General features: G+C 40.5%; 1 protein-coding gene across 5 annotated transcripts in view; it reads left to right on the top strand.

Annotated features, from left to right (window-relative positions):
* DCLK1 (doublecortin like kinase 1) overlaps window positions 1-17,808 on the top strand; it is a 353,945-nt gene that overhangs the window by 176,522 nt on the left and 159,615 nt on the right. For all 5 annotated transcript variants that reach the window (XM_047723162.1, XM_047723164.1, XM_047723163.1 and 2 more), the window contains exon 4: window positions 8,750-8,849. In XM_047723162.1, coding sequence (XP_047579118.1) covers window positions 8,750-8,849 — 100 coding nt within the window. The remainder of the gene's footprint in view (window positions 1-8,749; window positions 8,850-17,808) is intronic.

Here is a 17,808-nt window from a genome sequence, read left to right as displayed (position 1 = left end):
TTTATGTTTTTAGCCCCAGATACCCATTCTTTGGGTGGTGATTTTTCTTGCTAAACTTTTGAAAAACCAGGTTTCACCAAAGGGTCCTGGTGAGGAATCAGTATAATGATGTGAGTGAGTCCAAGTGTCTTCGGGGCATGGCACAGCATAGATCTTGGCGCTGGCCTCAGGCTCCTTCGAAAATACTGGAAGGAAATTCACAGCACTGTGATTCACTGGTCAGTGCAAGTTGAGTAAGAGTTAACAAAATTGCAAGATAGCAACTGGTTGCTTTACCAACGTTTCAACTCCCGATCCAGAGAAACTGTATCTGAGGGTGTTGGCCTGACACAGGTTTTGAGGGTCGGGTTTATTTTTCTGGGTTCGAAGCCCAACCATTGTAATGCACGTGTCCTAACTTTACTTGCTTGCCAAGAACCCTGACACATGCCTTACATTAGCTCGTGTTTTAGTGCCTCTTTTTCTCTAAGGAAAGTGTATTCTGTCAGAGTATGACCCATGACATGCTGCCCTAGCTGCATGTTCATGTAGACCAGCAGCTGAGAACACGATCAAGGAATGAATGTACTTTTCCATTTCATAATTGTTGGTTGTTGTTGTTGTTGTTGTTGTTTTGACTCAGCAAATTAAATGCTTGCATTTCAAAAGAGGATATTTTCTTTTTTTCTCGTTTTTAAGCATCAGCATATTATTTCAGTGGTAAGTAGTAGCCATTTCAGAATTTCAACAGTATTATTTGCTTTTGCAAAAAAAGAAAAAAGTGTCTTAGACCTTCAAACTTGTGAAAAGTAGTTGGAGGATCTTTATTTTTCTCTCTCTGTTATTATTTGAGTAATTTATTTCTGTTCTTAATGACTTTATTGTTCTCTGGGTGATAACCAGAGTTTCTTTAAGAGATTTTTCTTTATCAGAAATTTCTTGCTAGAAGAACAATTGTAGGATAAATAATCATTTGCTAAGTTTATCATCAAAGAAATAAAAAGGTGATAAAGTAAGGGAACAATAGAGGATGTGTTTTTAATGACAATAACATGACAATACCTTCCTGATATTTGGCTATAAAACAAATTATAGACATATTTTAGAATCAGAAATGTATAGAATTACATGATTATAGGCCAGAAAAATTCACAGTGTTTGACTTATAGTATCTTGTGAATAACAATGCTCAACGCTAAGAGTGGAGAAAAGAAGCCAAGCATGGAATGAATTTGGAAGAGAAACCTTATCAGAATTAGGTTTTGGCAGGATGAGAAGACCCACATGTGCCAAGTTTTAACTGAGAACTAATTATAATGGTCACATTATGAATTGTGCAGAAAAAGAAGGAAGTTATTGATTCTGATGCTTTTAGAGGCACAGGTGATTGGATTTTTTAAGTCTTTTTGGAAAAGAGCATCTCCTTAAAACTGAACCTTTCAGTCTGTCGCCTTTAACTGGTATCAAGAAGAATGAGAAACTATAAATATTTTTAAAAGAAATTAAAACAGAAAGGGTATCCTGTAGTCAGTGATTCCAGTAAATGGACTGAATTTCTTGGCTTTTACTTCTGTGATCATAATCTCATTTAAATATATTAGGTAGGTGATGGTAAAATATGTTAGTGTTTCACGGAAGGGGAAATTGTGATAGAGACACAATGACTTGTGTAGCTTCAAAAAAAAATGAGGCTGTGGCTGCAGAGATATTCCATTTTGTTGGTAGAGGGCGCTCTTGTAAAGTAAATATAGCGACCGCTGAAACTCTCCCTGGCTCCGTGATGTCAGCGTCACCATGGAGATCTCATTCCAGTGAGGGGGACTGGATTCCACAGTCCTGCTTTGGAAATGTGTAAATAGCAGATGCTTTTATTGCCTTTGTTTGAATCTCTGTCCGTGCACAGCAACTCAAACCGGAAGCTCAGAGGAGGGGAAGTCCATATTTGTCTACAGTGGCTTTTTACTCCTAGAAGCAGCTCAGTCTCTCCTGGGACAAGTATGCATAATGACAAGTTAATGGAAAAGATATAAATTCATATTTTACATAAAAAGAGTCAGAAAGCCTAATATGTTTTCCTAGGATCAAAGAAATAATTCAAACTTCCTTTCTAAAAAACTCATTAGACACTTTTTGCTAGAAACGGTTTATGTGCAATATATGTGATAAGTATTATTAAAATGGTTTTATCAACGGAAATTTATAATGCACAAATGTAAGGATACATATTCCTATGCTTGGAATAGATTTGTTTTTCTGTAGCTTGGTATTTAAGAGCCTGCTTTTGAATTGTTTCAAATTTCTACACATCTTCTGTCGTATGTGGCTAAGCTGTTTTTTAAATGTGTACAGTTGGGATGTAAGTAACATCTAACTATGTTGATAGAGTCTGTCTCCTTTACAGCAGGGAGGGTTCAATGCAATAATGTATACTAAGGATTACATGTAATAATGTATATAACTATTCTTTTTAAAAAATATTTTATAAAAAAAGTATTTTATTTATGTTTTTGAGAGTGAGGGAGAGAGAAGGAGCAGGGGGTAGGGGCAGAGAGAGAAGCAGCCTTCCCACTGAGCACAGAGCCCAACTTGGGGCTCAAGGTGGGGCTTTATCCCAGGACCCTGAGGTTGTAACCAGAGCCAAAGTCAGGTGCTTAACCAACTGAGCCACCCAGGTGCCCCTAATAGAACTCTTCTTGTTGCTGTTATCACACCAAGAAGAATTTTCATCTTTTCTTTATATCTTCACCATATAAATGACTGCGGTAAAACGTAGTAGAACCAATGTAGAAACTGATAACCAAGAGAACTTAAGGAACTGTTCCAAATGTATACAATGTTTATGTCAAATCTAGTCTCAGAACCTAGGTATCCTGATTCTCAAAGGGCTTTTTCCAACACATCTGGCAATTATAACTACCCATATTTTTTGAGGTACAGTGGGTGTGGCATTGTGCTAAGGGCCATCAGAGATAAACTCTGATGCAACAAATGGGATGTCTTTCTTTGCGGTTTTCCTATAATAATCCAAGTGGTTCATATAATGACCAAAGAACTGGGTATGAACTGCCAATTAATTGATAGAATATTAAGCATTGTATGCCATACACTGATTCCCTCCTTTATGAACTACATGTAATACACACACACTTTCTTTTCTAATGTAGGGACATTTTGACAGGGATAGTTTTTTCAGAGGAATACAAATTTCTGGAGCCCACGAAACTAAAAGTTGTGACAGATCCCAGGGGGTCCTGAGTTCAGACACGGTTTATAGAACCAGACCTGTGCTGGCAGGTGACCATAGTCATTAATGACATTCACAGCATCATTTCAGTGGAAGCCTGATGGAAAGCGTGTACCATATCCCAGCTTCAATGTTAGCAACTTCCACCAGCCTTGCACCATTTCTGTGATGCTAATTCAAAGTATGCTTTTCACCAAAGTAATTATACTAGTAGAATTCCTATTCCCTAAGTGAGAAGGGACACCTATATGCTGTATTTTATCCAAATTCACCTAGGAAGGAAGCCTGTTGGTATAGTGCCCAGGAACGACATACTGTTTTATGTTTTATTTGTTTATATTAAGTATACATTTGGCTTATACTTATTTGGAAGTAAAAATGCATTTGAGCTAATAAAAATAATGAAAATGGATCGAGGACTTATGCCCTTTTGAGTCACAGTCTTAACTCATCTAATCTTTAAAGCAACCAGTATGATGAACATATTTGATATGAGACACAAAGAGATGAACGCCTAAGTGACAGAGTTGAGTTAATTCAGAACCTGGGTTTTGATGACAGAGTATGCTCTTGGGAAATTGTGCCAGAGCAGATGTCTCTCTGGTGCTGAAGAATCCCACCCAACAGGAGGCCCTACCTTTGCCCTGACTAAATGTGGGGTCTTTAGAAATGGGATGTGTTTCAAGATAGCTGACTGGGATTTCCTAACTCACCCAAGTCAGAGGTAGTCACAGTGCAAAGACTGCAACTCAGCCACCTGACTCCAGTCCCATAACATAAACCACTGGTAGAGAATGCAGTTTATTTTCTGCTGAATTAGTAATTCACAACAGTGTGCTGGGAATTCTTTGGAGTGTAAGTCTATACACATATGTACTGGAAGAGAAGAGATGAAGGATGAGAACAGTTGTATTCTCAAGGCCTAGCACTGTGGTTAGTAAATAATATGTGTTTAGTAAACATTTATTGAATGGTGACTAGAGTTTCAGGACAAGGGTAAGTCACTTTGGATTGGAATGGATAGAGAAGGTAAGGCTTGAATCTTCAACTGAGCCTTGAGTCATAGCAGAGATTTGAATAGGCAAAGAGTTAGGTAGGAGGGGATACCAAGTGAAAAAAAAAAAATGGTCATACAAAAATCCTTGCAAGTAGGGAGGAGGAATCCCTTTTTGAGAAGAATATGTAAAGCAGCTAAATTGGAATGTGTTTTAGGTGAGAACATAGACTTTGCATTTGTCCTTATATCCATTCATCCATGCATCCATATCTATCCAAACATCCATCCATCCATCCATCCAAACATCCAATCATCCATCCTTCCATCCATCCATCCATCTAAACATCCAATCATCCATCCTTCCTTCCATCCATCCATCCTTCCATCCATCCATCCTTCCATCTATCCATCCATCCATCCATCCATCCATCCATCCATCCATCCAAGCAACCATCCATGCATCCATCCAATAAATGTTTATTAAGTACCAGGTACATGGCATGACTCCTATAGACTTGAAAAGTAGGTTGGAACCAGATAGAATGTCAGACTCAAGATGAACTTTAACTTGATGATGGCAAGCCATTGATGTTTTTCTGAGTCATGAACAGAGATTTTGGAAGTTTAAAAGAAAGAGTAGATTAGCAGAATTAAACAGGATGGATTGGAGAGAAAGGAGGTAGGAGTGAGAAAAATGCATCAGAGGGAAATGCCAAGGTCCACAGGTAGGAGGATAAGCTCTGGACTGATGTGGTAATGGGGGTAAAGAGAAGGAGGACAGGAAAAGGCCTAGGTTTGAGAGATGTTAATACATAAATGGAATTTTTTTTTTCAGCTGGTAATCCTGAATTTTGAGAACCTCAAATTTAAAAAGGAATACACTTATAGATATATAAAATCAGATCTTTATGCAAAACATTGGTATCAAATCCTTTGATATTAGTGTGTCCAGTAATGCCAAAGGAAAACTCTTCACAGTATACTGGCCTACAGAAGAGGGTTATACATCTTCTTCTGTTACTTTTTTTTATTAGATGGAATACATTACAGCCACCTCTAAGTCATGATAGAGAGTGAAAGCATGGATAATAGAAATGCATAGATTATCCTAAATCCATCTTTAAGCCTCCTTTTCTATCAAATCTTTTATCGAAGTTTCTAACAAGGAGCAGGTTTATAACTTTGAATTTGATCTACTGACCATATGCACCTTCTGTGCTGGGAGGTTGTGAGCAGGGAAATGGCTAAATGATGCCAGAGCAGAGAGCACAGAAGACATTACAGTTTCTGATAGTTCAACAAATTCTTTGATTTTAGTCACTGAAGATTGAGAGGTAAATGAATACATGTTGCTTGGCACTGAAATGACTTTTCCCTGTCTCTCTGCGCTGGGTGATGACAGTTACTTTTCTTTAACAATTGCTGCATTCCTTTTATGGTCTTGGAATCCTGGAGTTGGAAACAACATCAAAAGTTCATCATGTTTCATTTCCCACTTGCCAACAGAATTAAACCTAAACTGTCCAAGCCGGATCATTGGCTGTTCTGTTCTTTGAGTCTCGGGCTTAGAGGACAGTCCTGGGTATATGATGGAAGGGAGTTAGTTAGCTGGCAATCTGCTTATTGTGTGCTGGAGTTTTGAGGGTAGTTATCAGCCTGCTTAGCAATAGCATAAAACATGCCCACATAGATGAATGTGATCTGTGTGGCAGTCTGATGTTCTAGAATACAAATGATGGGAATATGTGGAATGAAAGGACAATTGCCTTTGGAAAACAGTATTTTTCATCTATTAGAGATTTGTTTTCATAATGTTTGGCACACAGCATAGCCCAGAGCAGGCCCATGATAAATGTTTATCAGCTAGGGAAATATGGCTGCCCGGGAGAGTGCGTTATGTTAATTTCCATTGTGTGGTCCCTGAGCTCTTTTCCCCTCTGGCAGTCACTGCAGAACCAAAAGGAGCTCCATCATGCATTAGTCCATAAGATGCTGTGAGAAGGAGAGAGTTCTAAAATCAAATAAGGTTGGGAAATACTGTATTTTCTATCTTCTCTTTGGAGTTGTGATGTACGTGAGCACATGAAGGATTTGCAAGGACCAGAAATAAAGAAACCTGTTTAGGGGTGCCTGGGTGGCTTAGTGGGTAAAGCCGCTGCCTTCGGCTCGGGACCTCAGGGTCCTGGGATCGAGCCCCGCATCGGGCTCTCTGCTCGGCGGAGAGCCTGCTTCCTCCTCTCTCTCTGCCTGCCTCTCTGCCTGCTTGTGATCTCTGTCTGTCAAATAAATAAATAAAATATTTAAAAAAAAAAAAGAAAAGAAACCTGTTTATATCAGATGAATTCAGTATTTGCCAAATCTATTTGGCCAGAGGACCCCCCCCCCGTCCTTTTTTTGCACAAAACATATTAACCATTCATACTCTAAGAAATACTGCCTTTTAAGGTTAATTTTTCACATTTTTTGCCCGAGGGATAGATCATCTTTTATTCATTTTTGCGTGTATATGCTCTATGTTAACTGGTGCATAGTAGGCTCAGTAAAGACTTAACGTGTGTAAGGTGAAAATGGCCTCTGTGGGGTTGGTAGAGTTGATATCAACTGCTGATCATGAAGGCTGGGGTGGGATGTTTGTCCTGAAGATAAAGATGGACAGGGCCACAGCTGGGATCAGACAGAAAGGGAGGAGTGACATAGAGTGGATTCTGAATTCAAAGGGCCTGTTTTTTTGTTTGTTTGTTTGTTTGTTTGCTTGCTTTTTAAGATTACAGTGAGAGAGGGAACACAGCAGGGGGAGTGGGAGAGGGAGAAGCAGGCTTCTTGCGGAGCAGGGACCCAAATGTGGGCCTCCATCCCAGGACGCTGAGATCATGACCAAAGGCAGAAGCATAGCCTCCGAGTCACCCAGGTGCAAAGGGCCTGTTTTTTTTATTTTGTTTTGTTTTAAAGATTTTATTTATTTAACAGAGAGAGAGAGAGAGAGAAAGAATGCACAAGCAGGGGGAGTAGGAGAGGGAAAACCAGGGTCCCTGGGATCATGACCTGCACCGAAAGCAGACACTTAACTGACTGAGCCACCCAGGCGCCCACAAAGGCCCTCTTTTTATCCTAAGTAGAAGATCGGAGCTTCTGACACCACTCTTCAAGATCTTTATAGTCCATTTTCCTTAATTATTACAACATCCCTCTTAAACCACCTATTTTTTCAAACTTTCCAGAAATAAGTCATGGATGTACCTCATTTATACTTAGTGTTTATTATCAAACTATTCTAGAAATGTCATTCTTAAAATTTCAGCCAAGCAATTATTTGGAAATGAGAGCTTATTTGGAAAAACTATCTGAAGGCTACACATCATTATATTTGGGACCTCTAAGTCATGCAGTGTTCTCCCAGCTTACTACTGTAAGTCTTACATTATCTTCCATGTGTCAGGACAGTGCTACCCAGCATTGACCTAGAGCAGAACCCCCAGAGACTCCTTGCAGTCGACTACAAACCAATTAGGGAGGATCTGATTGTAAACCCAGGCCAAAAGGATCTAACACGCCAGGGGGTGTTGTCTGTCGGCCTCAGACATCCCTGGGAAATGCTATTAGAAAGTCTGTTTCATACAGCTCTGAATATGGCTGCTTCATGGTGTGCTCCAAGCAAAGGAAATTGAAAATAGAAATCAGCAGTGTTCCAGTGCCTTCTGTTGGCATCAGACATTTTGCGAACAAAATATTTCACCATGTATCCAACAACAGAGAGCAGTATGCTGGAAATTACTCCTTTTGACCACATGTACCTGAAAAACAACGTTTAGCTCTCTTAAAGTTCTCATTGGAGAATAAGTTGAATAAATATCAAAAGGTGTTTTAAAACTTTGCTTTTGCCTATCTACGAGAAGCTGGGTAGCACGAGAGTTTTCAAGTTTAGCCTAACTTGAGTGGTGGGCATACGGTTGCCTAGTGTCTATATCTGGGTCTCAGAAATATCTATTTTGTTATTCCTTTTACGAGGACTTCTACTTTTCTTTCAACCGGAGATAGAATGAGTCTAAAGGAGATCATTGTATTTATATTACAATACAGATAATTTTCTTCAGTAGTTACCCCAAACAGTGATCACCGCACGTCTACTGTATTTGTTGCTAAAATCAGGCGTTGGCTTTTATTGCCATCGAGGAATATTACATTCAAATGAATAAAGGGGTGTTCCTTTCCCACGTGTCGTGTCGCTGCATCCACTCTGTTATGAAAATAGAGAGCTCTTACCTCATGGCCTATTGATATGTCAAGTAATAAATGTGACAGTTACTGGTTCTATTTTCCCTATCCCGTCTTCCTACACAACTGAAATGTAACATGTTTCTTACGAGTAACAGATGCTGGAAACCTTCTTTTGAAATTCCTCTGGAGAAGCTTTCCTGTTGATTCCATTAGATGTGGGAAGTGGCTTTATGCAGATGTGGGCTTGCAGGGATGCAATGTTGTAATTGCTGTTCTGCCGACCCCTTGCTGAGTGCCATGCTTTTCTCTTGTAGGTGATGTGCCTTCAGGACTTTTTTGGTGACGATGACATTTTTATTGCATGTGGACCGGAGAAGTTCCGTTACCAGGATGATTTCTTGCTAGATGAAAGTGGTAAGGAAAAAAAAAAAAAAAGTTCAAAACCAGGGGAAATTTGAGGCAGCTTTCCAAAATGAGCCGCACCAGGCAAAGATTATGTCAACCCCAGAGCTACCAAATCAATTTCAGATCCTCGCCCAGCATGTCTTTTTCATATCTTGAATTTCTTTGATTTTTTTTTATATAGAAAACAGATGAAATGATAATTGGGAAGGTTAAATAATCATTCAGAAGAGTAAATTACCAATGGCTAATTTATAACCACTTAATAACTAAATTGATGTTTTATAGAAAACCAGGATGCAGATTTCTACGTTTTTAATGCTCTGTTTTGGTCAACATGTGTAGTTGAGAAATTTGTGATCATAAAATTATTGAGTGTGTTTCTAGTGGAGCTTTCCCTAGCCTCTTCTGGTTCCTAACTGGGAGGGAGAGTGGCCTGGCATCATCCCTTTTCCTTTAACTACTACCGAATTTGTATGTCATTAGCATCTGTGAGGGAACAAAGAGGAGAAGGGTAGCATCCTTTGGTTCAAATTGAAATGTGATTGTAATAGATGAAGAAGAGACAGTTGATTAAGAGGGAAAGACCTGTCTCAAGAAATGAATATGAAAGGTTGTGACTTCAAGAAAGATTCTTTTCTGATGCTATAGTCATTTCAGAATCTTACCAGCATCACAGGAAAGATTATTGCCCTGACAGAAGAGACCTCTCCTTAATCATATTACTTCTAATTTAATTAGGGGAATATCACATATTTATGGACAATTCAGACACAAGGTAGTTGGAAATGCTTTTTGAAGTGGTAATGAATTTTCTGCTTAAATGCATGCAGAAACAAATTAGTGAGCTTTTGATGAAGGGGATGGGAAACACTTGAGCACTTACAGGATTGGATAAGTGATGTGATGTCGGGGGTCCCCCCCTCCCACAGCTGAAGCATGTTCCTTCAGTATTTGTATTAATACATATGTATGTAGATCATCTATATGCATTTAAACCTAGTACAATTATTTTATCATTTAAAAATGACTTAGGGTGTGTGAGGAGGGATAGGAATAAGAGAGATTGCCCCTGATTGTGGAAAACTTCAAATGCCCAATGAAAGTACATATATGATATAATATGTTAGATAGATAGTTAATATGACAGAAGTGTCATTTGAAGAGATTTAAGTTATTTTGGTTCAAAGAACCTAACTGGAAGGTATCTCTTTCTCTCGAAAAAACTTTAAATACATTCCATCTTTATCTCTAGTTGATGTGCCCTTTGGGAGCAAAGATACTATGAAAATACACCAGCACAGGGAGCCCTCAGAGAGGCCTCTCCCCAACCTACCCTTTCCTTCTACAGAATGAGACAGCCTTGCCATTTTGTGTAGAACAAGAGAATGTTAGGAGTCAGGCGGGAACCCACAGCACAGTTTTGAGGAAAATAAACTGCCTTGACTTTCAATTTAAAGAAAATATCTGCTTCTGATAGAACAATCTGAAGGAACCATGCGTTCTGAAATGAAAGTTTCATTTGTTGCTTTGATAGGAAACAACCTGTCAAATTCCAACTGGAATATAGTTCAGTTTCAAAACAGCACTGTGGACCTGAGGATGCCAAGGCCTCTATCCAGCCCCCAGGGAAATTTGGGGCCTCTCCCCAGCCTAGCCCCCTGACAGTGAAGGCCCTGGGCTGGGCTTTCCCTTCCCTACACTATGCTCTCACACCAGACACAGCAGCCTGTCCTATTCCCTGCCGACAGCAGGCAGACAGGCTTTCTGGAAAGTACAACAGAAAAAAGTACCAGAAAATCCATTGTGATTTCCCTTGAGAATCCTTTCTCTTTAAAAAGAATGCAGGTAGGGGCACCTGGGTGGCTCAGTGGGTTAAAGCCTCTGCCTTTGCCTCAGGTCGTGGTCTCAGGATCCTGGGATCGAGCCCCGAGTTGGGCTCTCTGCTCAGCGGGGAGCCTGCTTCCCCCCCCCTCTCTCTCTGCCTGCCTCTCTGCCTACTTGTGATCTCTGTCTGTCAAATAAATAAATAAAATCTTAAAAAAAAAAGAATGCAGGCAGATAGATAGATTGATATCTGCACGTGTGCATAATGGCGCACTGCACACACGTGAATCGCAACACCTAGCCCATCGCGCATGGTTTGGCACTTGGAAAGACCACTTCAAACTATTTCAGTGAGAAAGTCAGGACTTCACATTCTTACCCATGATGAATATACCCTAACCATTTCTTGGTGTGAAATCCATTTGCTGAGTAACAGTGTCTTCCCGCATCCTGAGAGAAACACGTGGATTGGGGGAAGGGGGTAGAGAAAGAATCTAAATTGAGATTTTACTTCCTTGGATGAACTTACTCTGAGACTAAATTCACACATTGACAACTGCAATTTCCCTGTTGCTTGTACAGCATGTTCTAGTGCTAATGTATTAAAATTTGAATCTTTTTTTAAGTGCTCTGAGATGATTTATCCCAGCTTATCTGTACTTGCTAAATGGTATTTGCACATTGAGGCTTCATTTGGCCTGTTCCATAGTAGCTTCCTAAAAGGAGTATCGGCGGGGGGTACAGACATCTTTGGAATTAATACTCAAGCAGGGCTGTGCTTGATTTAATGGCATCAAGAAATGGCCTCTTGCCACAGGCAGCACTTTTATTTTATCTTTCAAAATTAACCCAGCTCCTGGTGTGCTCAGGATTAGCAATAATACATCCCCCTAATTACTGCTGGGAAAGCTCCTGGAGACTGCTCATAAGGTCTTTCCAATGAGGAATTCTGCCTTCATAGGCTTATATTTCATGGGCTACACTGGACCCAGATCAATATTAGAAGCTACGAGGGAGGAACCTTCCTCCCCTAAATTTTCACATGGGAAGGAAAAAAAAAAAAAAGCCTTCCTTTTTCCATCTTGAACTGTAACTCATTTTAGCGATATCGTCATCAATCAGTGGAATCTTAGCACCTTCGAAAAATGGTGGCTACAGCACTATATATAGAGACAGACGGGCCAACAGCTCCTTCCCCTGCATGGGCTGCTGTCTCATTTAGAACGATGAAGCACAGGCAAGGAAAATGCCAAATTGGAGACAGGAAGCTTAACATAGTTTTGCTTATATATTGATGATAAACTGACGAATTTGTGATTTTTGGTGCCATTAAAAAGTGACAGGATTTTGTTGAGAAATGCCTATCTCTCACCTGGGGGGAGAGGAAGTTAAGTCCTTGGTGAGGAGCCTGTCGCAGCATATCACCTTCTGTCTGCCTGCCCACCCCCCCAGCCTCAAGCCAGCACCCTCAAACTTGCCTGGCCAGTTTATTCACCCATGTACTTCACCCCTGCTGGGCCTGCCACCTGCTCAGGAATCTAAATATATCTCTCACTCTCTCTTTTTACCAGTTCCTGAGTGCTCTTGATTCTGATGTTAATAGGTATTACTTCAAACTTACACATTTCTGCATAGATGTTGTATGAGTTTCCTAAGGCTGCTGTTAACCAATCACCATGAATTGGGTGGCTTCCAACAACAGAAATTGATTCTTCAGCAGTTCTGGGGGTCAAAGTCCAAACTCAAGGTATAGGGAAAATCTGTGCTCCCTCTGACGGCTTGAATAAGAATCCTTCAAAACTATAACACTAGCTCCTGCTGGTAGTTGGCTTGGAATCGTTTGGCTGCTACTGCAGCATTGCTCTAGTCTCTTCCTTCAACCTCATGAGGCCTTCTCTGTCTGTCCGAATTTCCCTCTTCTTATAAGGACACCAGTTATTGGATTAAGGTCCGTCCTAACCCAGTATGACTTCATTTTAACATGGTTACATCTGCAGAGACCCTATTTCCAAATAAGGTCACATTCACAGGTACCAGTGTTAGAAGCTCAACATATCTTTTGTGGGGCACAATTCAACCCACAGAAAGATGTTTGAGGTTGTCTGGATTTTAGTTGAACTTGAGTTACAAGTAAACTCACTTTTAATTTGTTTGTTTTGACCTGTCTTTCGATTTGTGCTGTTATAGCTTTATATTAATGAGTAGAAGACATAGACAAGATTGCTGTGACAAGACTATCCCCTCTTTTGGCCTTTTGTAGGTAGGGTCACTCACCTGGGGTGTGAGAAGAATGCCCTGAAATGGTCTGAGAAGTGTACTGGTCAGCAGTGCATTTGACAGAACCTCTCTTGAAATCCTTCTGAATAAGATAAAAATATATGGTCTGAAGGCCATGGGATGGCTCTATTTTTAGTTGATAGAACTGGCCTGTCCAAGAAGTACTTATTTACAGATTGATGTCACTGTGTTGGAGGAGATCGCTATTAGAATTGACCCATGAGGTCCCTGAAGGGAGGGACTGTTTGTGTGCTAAGAGTCATGGCAATAGGGTTATTCCTTGGATTCTGTATAGTTTAATGTGACAAGAAATGGCCATTTGAGAACGCGGGTGGTGTGTGAATGAAATTATCTGGTAGGAAAGCAAGGATCCACAAGGATTTTAGCGGAATGGATTGTATCCAAGAAGATAAAATTGAATTGGTATTAACAAAGAGTAGTGCTTTAGGTATTTTTTCATTGAAAAGAAAGCCAGTTTTAAACCAGCTTAGTCAGGAGTAATGTAGTTTTAACAGGAGAACATGTGAACGTTTTAGTTGACTGCAGGCTTCTTGTGAGATGTGGCTCATTTGCGGTCTGGATTGTAGGCATGTCCTATGTGATAATACCTTTCAGCCCCTCTGATTGAACATGGCAAATGTTGACTGAAGAAAAAAGTTAAAATGAATAAGTGTTCTTCAAAACTCACAAAACTACTACAGAAGTCTAGTAAGTATAGTGTAGAAGAATAGACAAAAAAATAATTGGGCTTTCACATGATTTTTGTAAGTTGGTAGCATCCATACTTTCGAAGTTATGAAAGTTCACAAGTGCACTAAGACTTTTAGGATACAGTAAATGTGTGTCCATGTGCGTGCATAATGTCCTGTTTCTGGGGAATGCCAGTCCAGCTTCTCCTTGCACTAGACACCCCCATCTGGAATGCAAAGTTCTTCTTGGGTATGTGATTCTAGTAAGAACATTTCCTTGGCTTCTCTTATGGACCCCCTGGTATTGGGTTCCCAGAATCCACTTGGTAAACATCTCTAGAAATACTCCATCATGACTACATTCCAGGAACCCATGTCCTCAATGAGAGGAGACAGAAGTTGTATTAGGCACCGTTCACCGAGCAATGATCCCTGAGTGTTTTCCCAGTTCTGGGTGGTAAGAAAATGGGGTTAGAACCAAGAATAGTAGAAACAGTATGTGAGTAGAGTTAGAAGACTGGTGTAGTTAAGCTCCATGTCCTACTTGCTGTGTGGTCTTTGTATCTTCCAGCCTGCTTCCTATTCTGTGAAACACCTTTTTTTCCTGGGTTGTAATGGACCTCAAATGAGATAATAAATGTCAAAGCACGTTCAAAACTGTGTTCCTTATTACTTGGTGAATGATGTTAGTGAATGACACTTCAGTTGAAATATCCCTCCTAGCGGACTGCAGCTGGGCTCAGCCACATACATTCATTTGCAGGGCTTAATTGGAGGCAGATGTCACCAAGATTTGGTTTGGGTGCTCTTTAGAACCAAAAAAGCAATTATCTATTCCTTTCTTCCCTCTCTCAACTTTAATTCCTGTGGAGGAGGTAAGAGGGAGTAAAGGGACCTTGGAAAATTTCCACTCTTCTCTGGAGGGAATCTCTGGAAGATTAAACCAAACCACATTTAGATCCAGTCAGACTTTGCAAATGGACCACGTTTAGGGATCCCAGCCTGTATGTGCCAAAGGACTTGGGTAAAATGGATTTTGGGTGGCCCGCTGCCCTGTCCTGGGGCTGGCAATGCTGGGAAGCCACAAGGTCATTGTGAATACCAGGAAAATGCTCAGAGTCTGGATAGAGACCAGGTCTCCTCACACAGTGGGTTTTGAGTTACTGCTAACAAAATTCATTCATTCTTTCATGCATCCATTCATTTATTCAATAAGCTAAGCTAACTTAGCCTGTGCCAGGGAGTATAGTAGGCACAAATAACTATCAGCCTTGGCACATGAAATATGACCCATTGTATGACTTTTAATATTGCCTGTGTCGAAAGATGTCAAAGGATCTCTGGTACTGAACTTTGACTCAAAATATTACTTGGTGCTCATTGCTGTAGTGTATTTTATTCCTTTGGAAAAATACTGTGGAGAATAACTAATGGGGTCACAACAGACGGACTTCTCTTTTCGGATTTAAATTTTAATTGAATTATGTGACCAGTTTAAATTGAGTCTGGGGGCAGATTTCTTTGAGGTGCATAGTACTTCGTGCTAGAATATTTTATTGTTTCAGTAAATGTTAATTCTGGGAATGTGTAGTTCTTACTTAGAAAAAGAAAACTAAGTGATAATTGTCTTATTGAATAATGGCCAAATTTCTGTGACATTTCATTGTCGTGCAGAAAATCTGGTGTAATCTTAACTGCACTGATTGATAGAATGCAGGCTGATGCTTGAAATAGAGGGTTTTACGGTTTTTGTTTGTTTGTTTGGAGTCCCGGAGAGCACATTGGTAATGTGCTCTGCTCTTGTTAGCAGGTTCCCATTTGCCTCTCAGCCATGGTAAAGCTCGAGGGGTTTGTCCACGAGAGCTACAATTCAGCTCATGCCTAAATATAAAGTTCCCCAGAACATAGTGATATTTCCAGATTTCATAGCTGCCAAGCTACGGAGACATATAGAGTATTATCTTTTGGAGACAAGCTCTAACTCCAGCACAAGCTAGTTCCTTTGCTACAAAGAGATGATTTTCTACTCAGGAAACCAAGACATTGTATAACACATACAGTCTTTCCTTTACACCTTCTCTTCTGGTCCGCACAGGCTTCCTTTTATTGTATTTAGTCACAGTGACACCTGAATTGTTGACGCAGAAACACCCCGCACATATAACATTGGCAACGAGTGCCACGCAGTAGGAGTCTTGGAGGCTATCAGCCGGCAGCTCTGCCCCGGGCAGAAATCCCCCACACGCCATTGCGACAGCTGCTCATCCCTCCACAGCTAGAACCCTCTGTCTTGCAGCTTACATCCACTTGAGAAGGCCAATCCCCCTGTCCACCAGTGCTGACTTTTTTTTTTTAATAAGTTCTTTCTTGTTTAGGGGCCCCAATTAATCTCTCTCCAGCTTGTATACAGAGGTCCTGATTCTGCCCTTTGGGGTAAGTAAATACCACCCTTTGCCTTCATTCGCAGAAGATGAGCTGGTGTCATAGACCACGGGGACGATCCAAGTCATTACTGTACCTTATTTTATTTGCCTTCCCTTCTAGACCGAAATGTCTCTGTAACTTCCCTCCTTCTCTCATGTCTCAAAGAACAGCCTCTTGTTCTTTGAGATTTTGTCTTCACTCTTCTTTGTGACCTTACCAGTGTTCCTTTCCTAGCCTCCATGGGAATTTGTTATTTTGTCCTATCTTCGCTGTCTCTTTCTTTTCAAACTGCAGCCACGACTAAATTTTTCCTCTCTTCAAAGGGCCTTCAGTCATCTCTATCATCTAATCAAGCCGTAGTGCCCTTTCTGTCTCTGTCAAACAGCTTTAAAAGGAAAAATTACTTAAAAATTTTTTTTTTAAAGAGCAAAATTACCACCCTTGAGGCCTCCGTGTCCTCATTCTGACTCACTTTTTATACATCTTTTTTTCATTAAAAAATTGTCTTCCACTAGCCTTTTAAAGTTATGTAGTAGTAGAAGTTCTTTTGCTGAGGCACAAATCTCAAGACTTTTCTCTTCCCTCCTGAGATAGTAAAAGGTATTATGGACTCTTCTAGCTACAAATCACCATCTCAATCTAGAAATGAAAATCACTAGTCCCAGGCAATAGTCATTCAAAACTGGAATTCTTTTCCCATACCCAACCAGGGCCCAGTGTAGTCAGTCCTTTCTCTGAGGGAAAAAGGTAGGGTTCTCCTTTTTCACTTACCTCCTCCTTGTTGTTTTGATCCTTTCAGGGTTGGAACAGAGAAGGGTAGAAAGGAGCAGGGTGATGAGAAAGGGGAGGTGGGGAGTCCTTACATGACAGCACTGTTGTAAGATGGCTTCAGGCTGTCTGGGTTCCACAGATGTTATATTAAGCCAACTTCTCTTCTGGGTGTTTTTATGGGTTCTTCAGGGACTCTCACTGGGAACATTCCTCTCTTCTTCTTTGATGTGGTCAGTTCAGTTTCTTCCAGTTTTGGGTGTTTCTCCCTTAGTCCTTGTTTTCCAGAATTCCCCCTGTTGGCCTCAGATGATCCTCTTAGGAAGAATTTAAATTAGCTCCTTGCCAACTCACACCCTCAGATCCATCAACACACTCACATGTCCTTCTCCCCCGACAACAACACTCCATGCAACGAGGTCTCCTTTACTCTGCTGTCAGTATTTCTCCAGTCAAAACTGAACACTCAGCCGCCAGAATGCTATTCCCCTCTCTCTGTAGATGACACTGACCAGTCTCTTCCGATCTGCAGTGAAGCCCTACCTGAGATGAAGAGAAGTATCTCCCCTCTTTTGGAATGAGGGAATTCATAGCACAGCTCTCTCTGAAGAAGTCCTTCTTACAAATCCCCTTGCTCTCTGAGAACATGATGCCTTTTTCACTTTTGAAATGGGTAAGAAAACTAAGGCATGTAATTTGTTCAGATCTACTTTGAAATTTCTAGAAAGTGATCTACCTCACAGTTTACTTTAGTGTCTGAGACACATCCCCTTGCAGGCTGGGCAAAATTTCCATTTTTAATCCTGTGACATTTGTGACTCCACTCCTACCATATAGGTAATAGGTCCATAAACAAGGATAACCTTCAAATCACTATACCCAATGCCTTTTTTTTTCTTTTCCTCCCCAACTTCTTTGTGGCATTAGACACTTTTAAGGATTCCCTCCTTGAAATTCTCCTCTCTTGTCCTTCACGGGGTTTTGCT

This window comes from Lutra lutra, chromosome 3 (genome assembly GCF_902655055.1).
Source record: "Lutra lutra chromosome 3, mLutLut1.2, whole genome shotgun sequence".
NCBI lineage: Eukaryota > Metazoa > Chordata > Mammalia > Carnivora > Mustelidae > Lutra > Lutra lutra.
The sequence above is the reverse complement of the archived record's forward strand: the minus strand, read 5'-3'. Positions and strand labels throughout refer to the sequence as shown.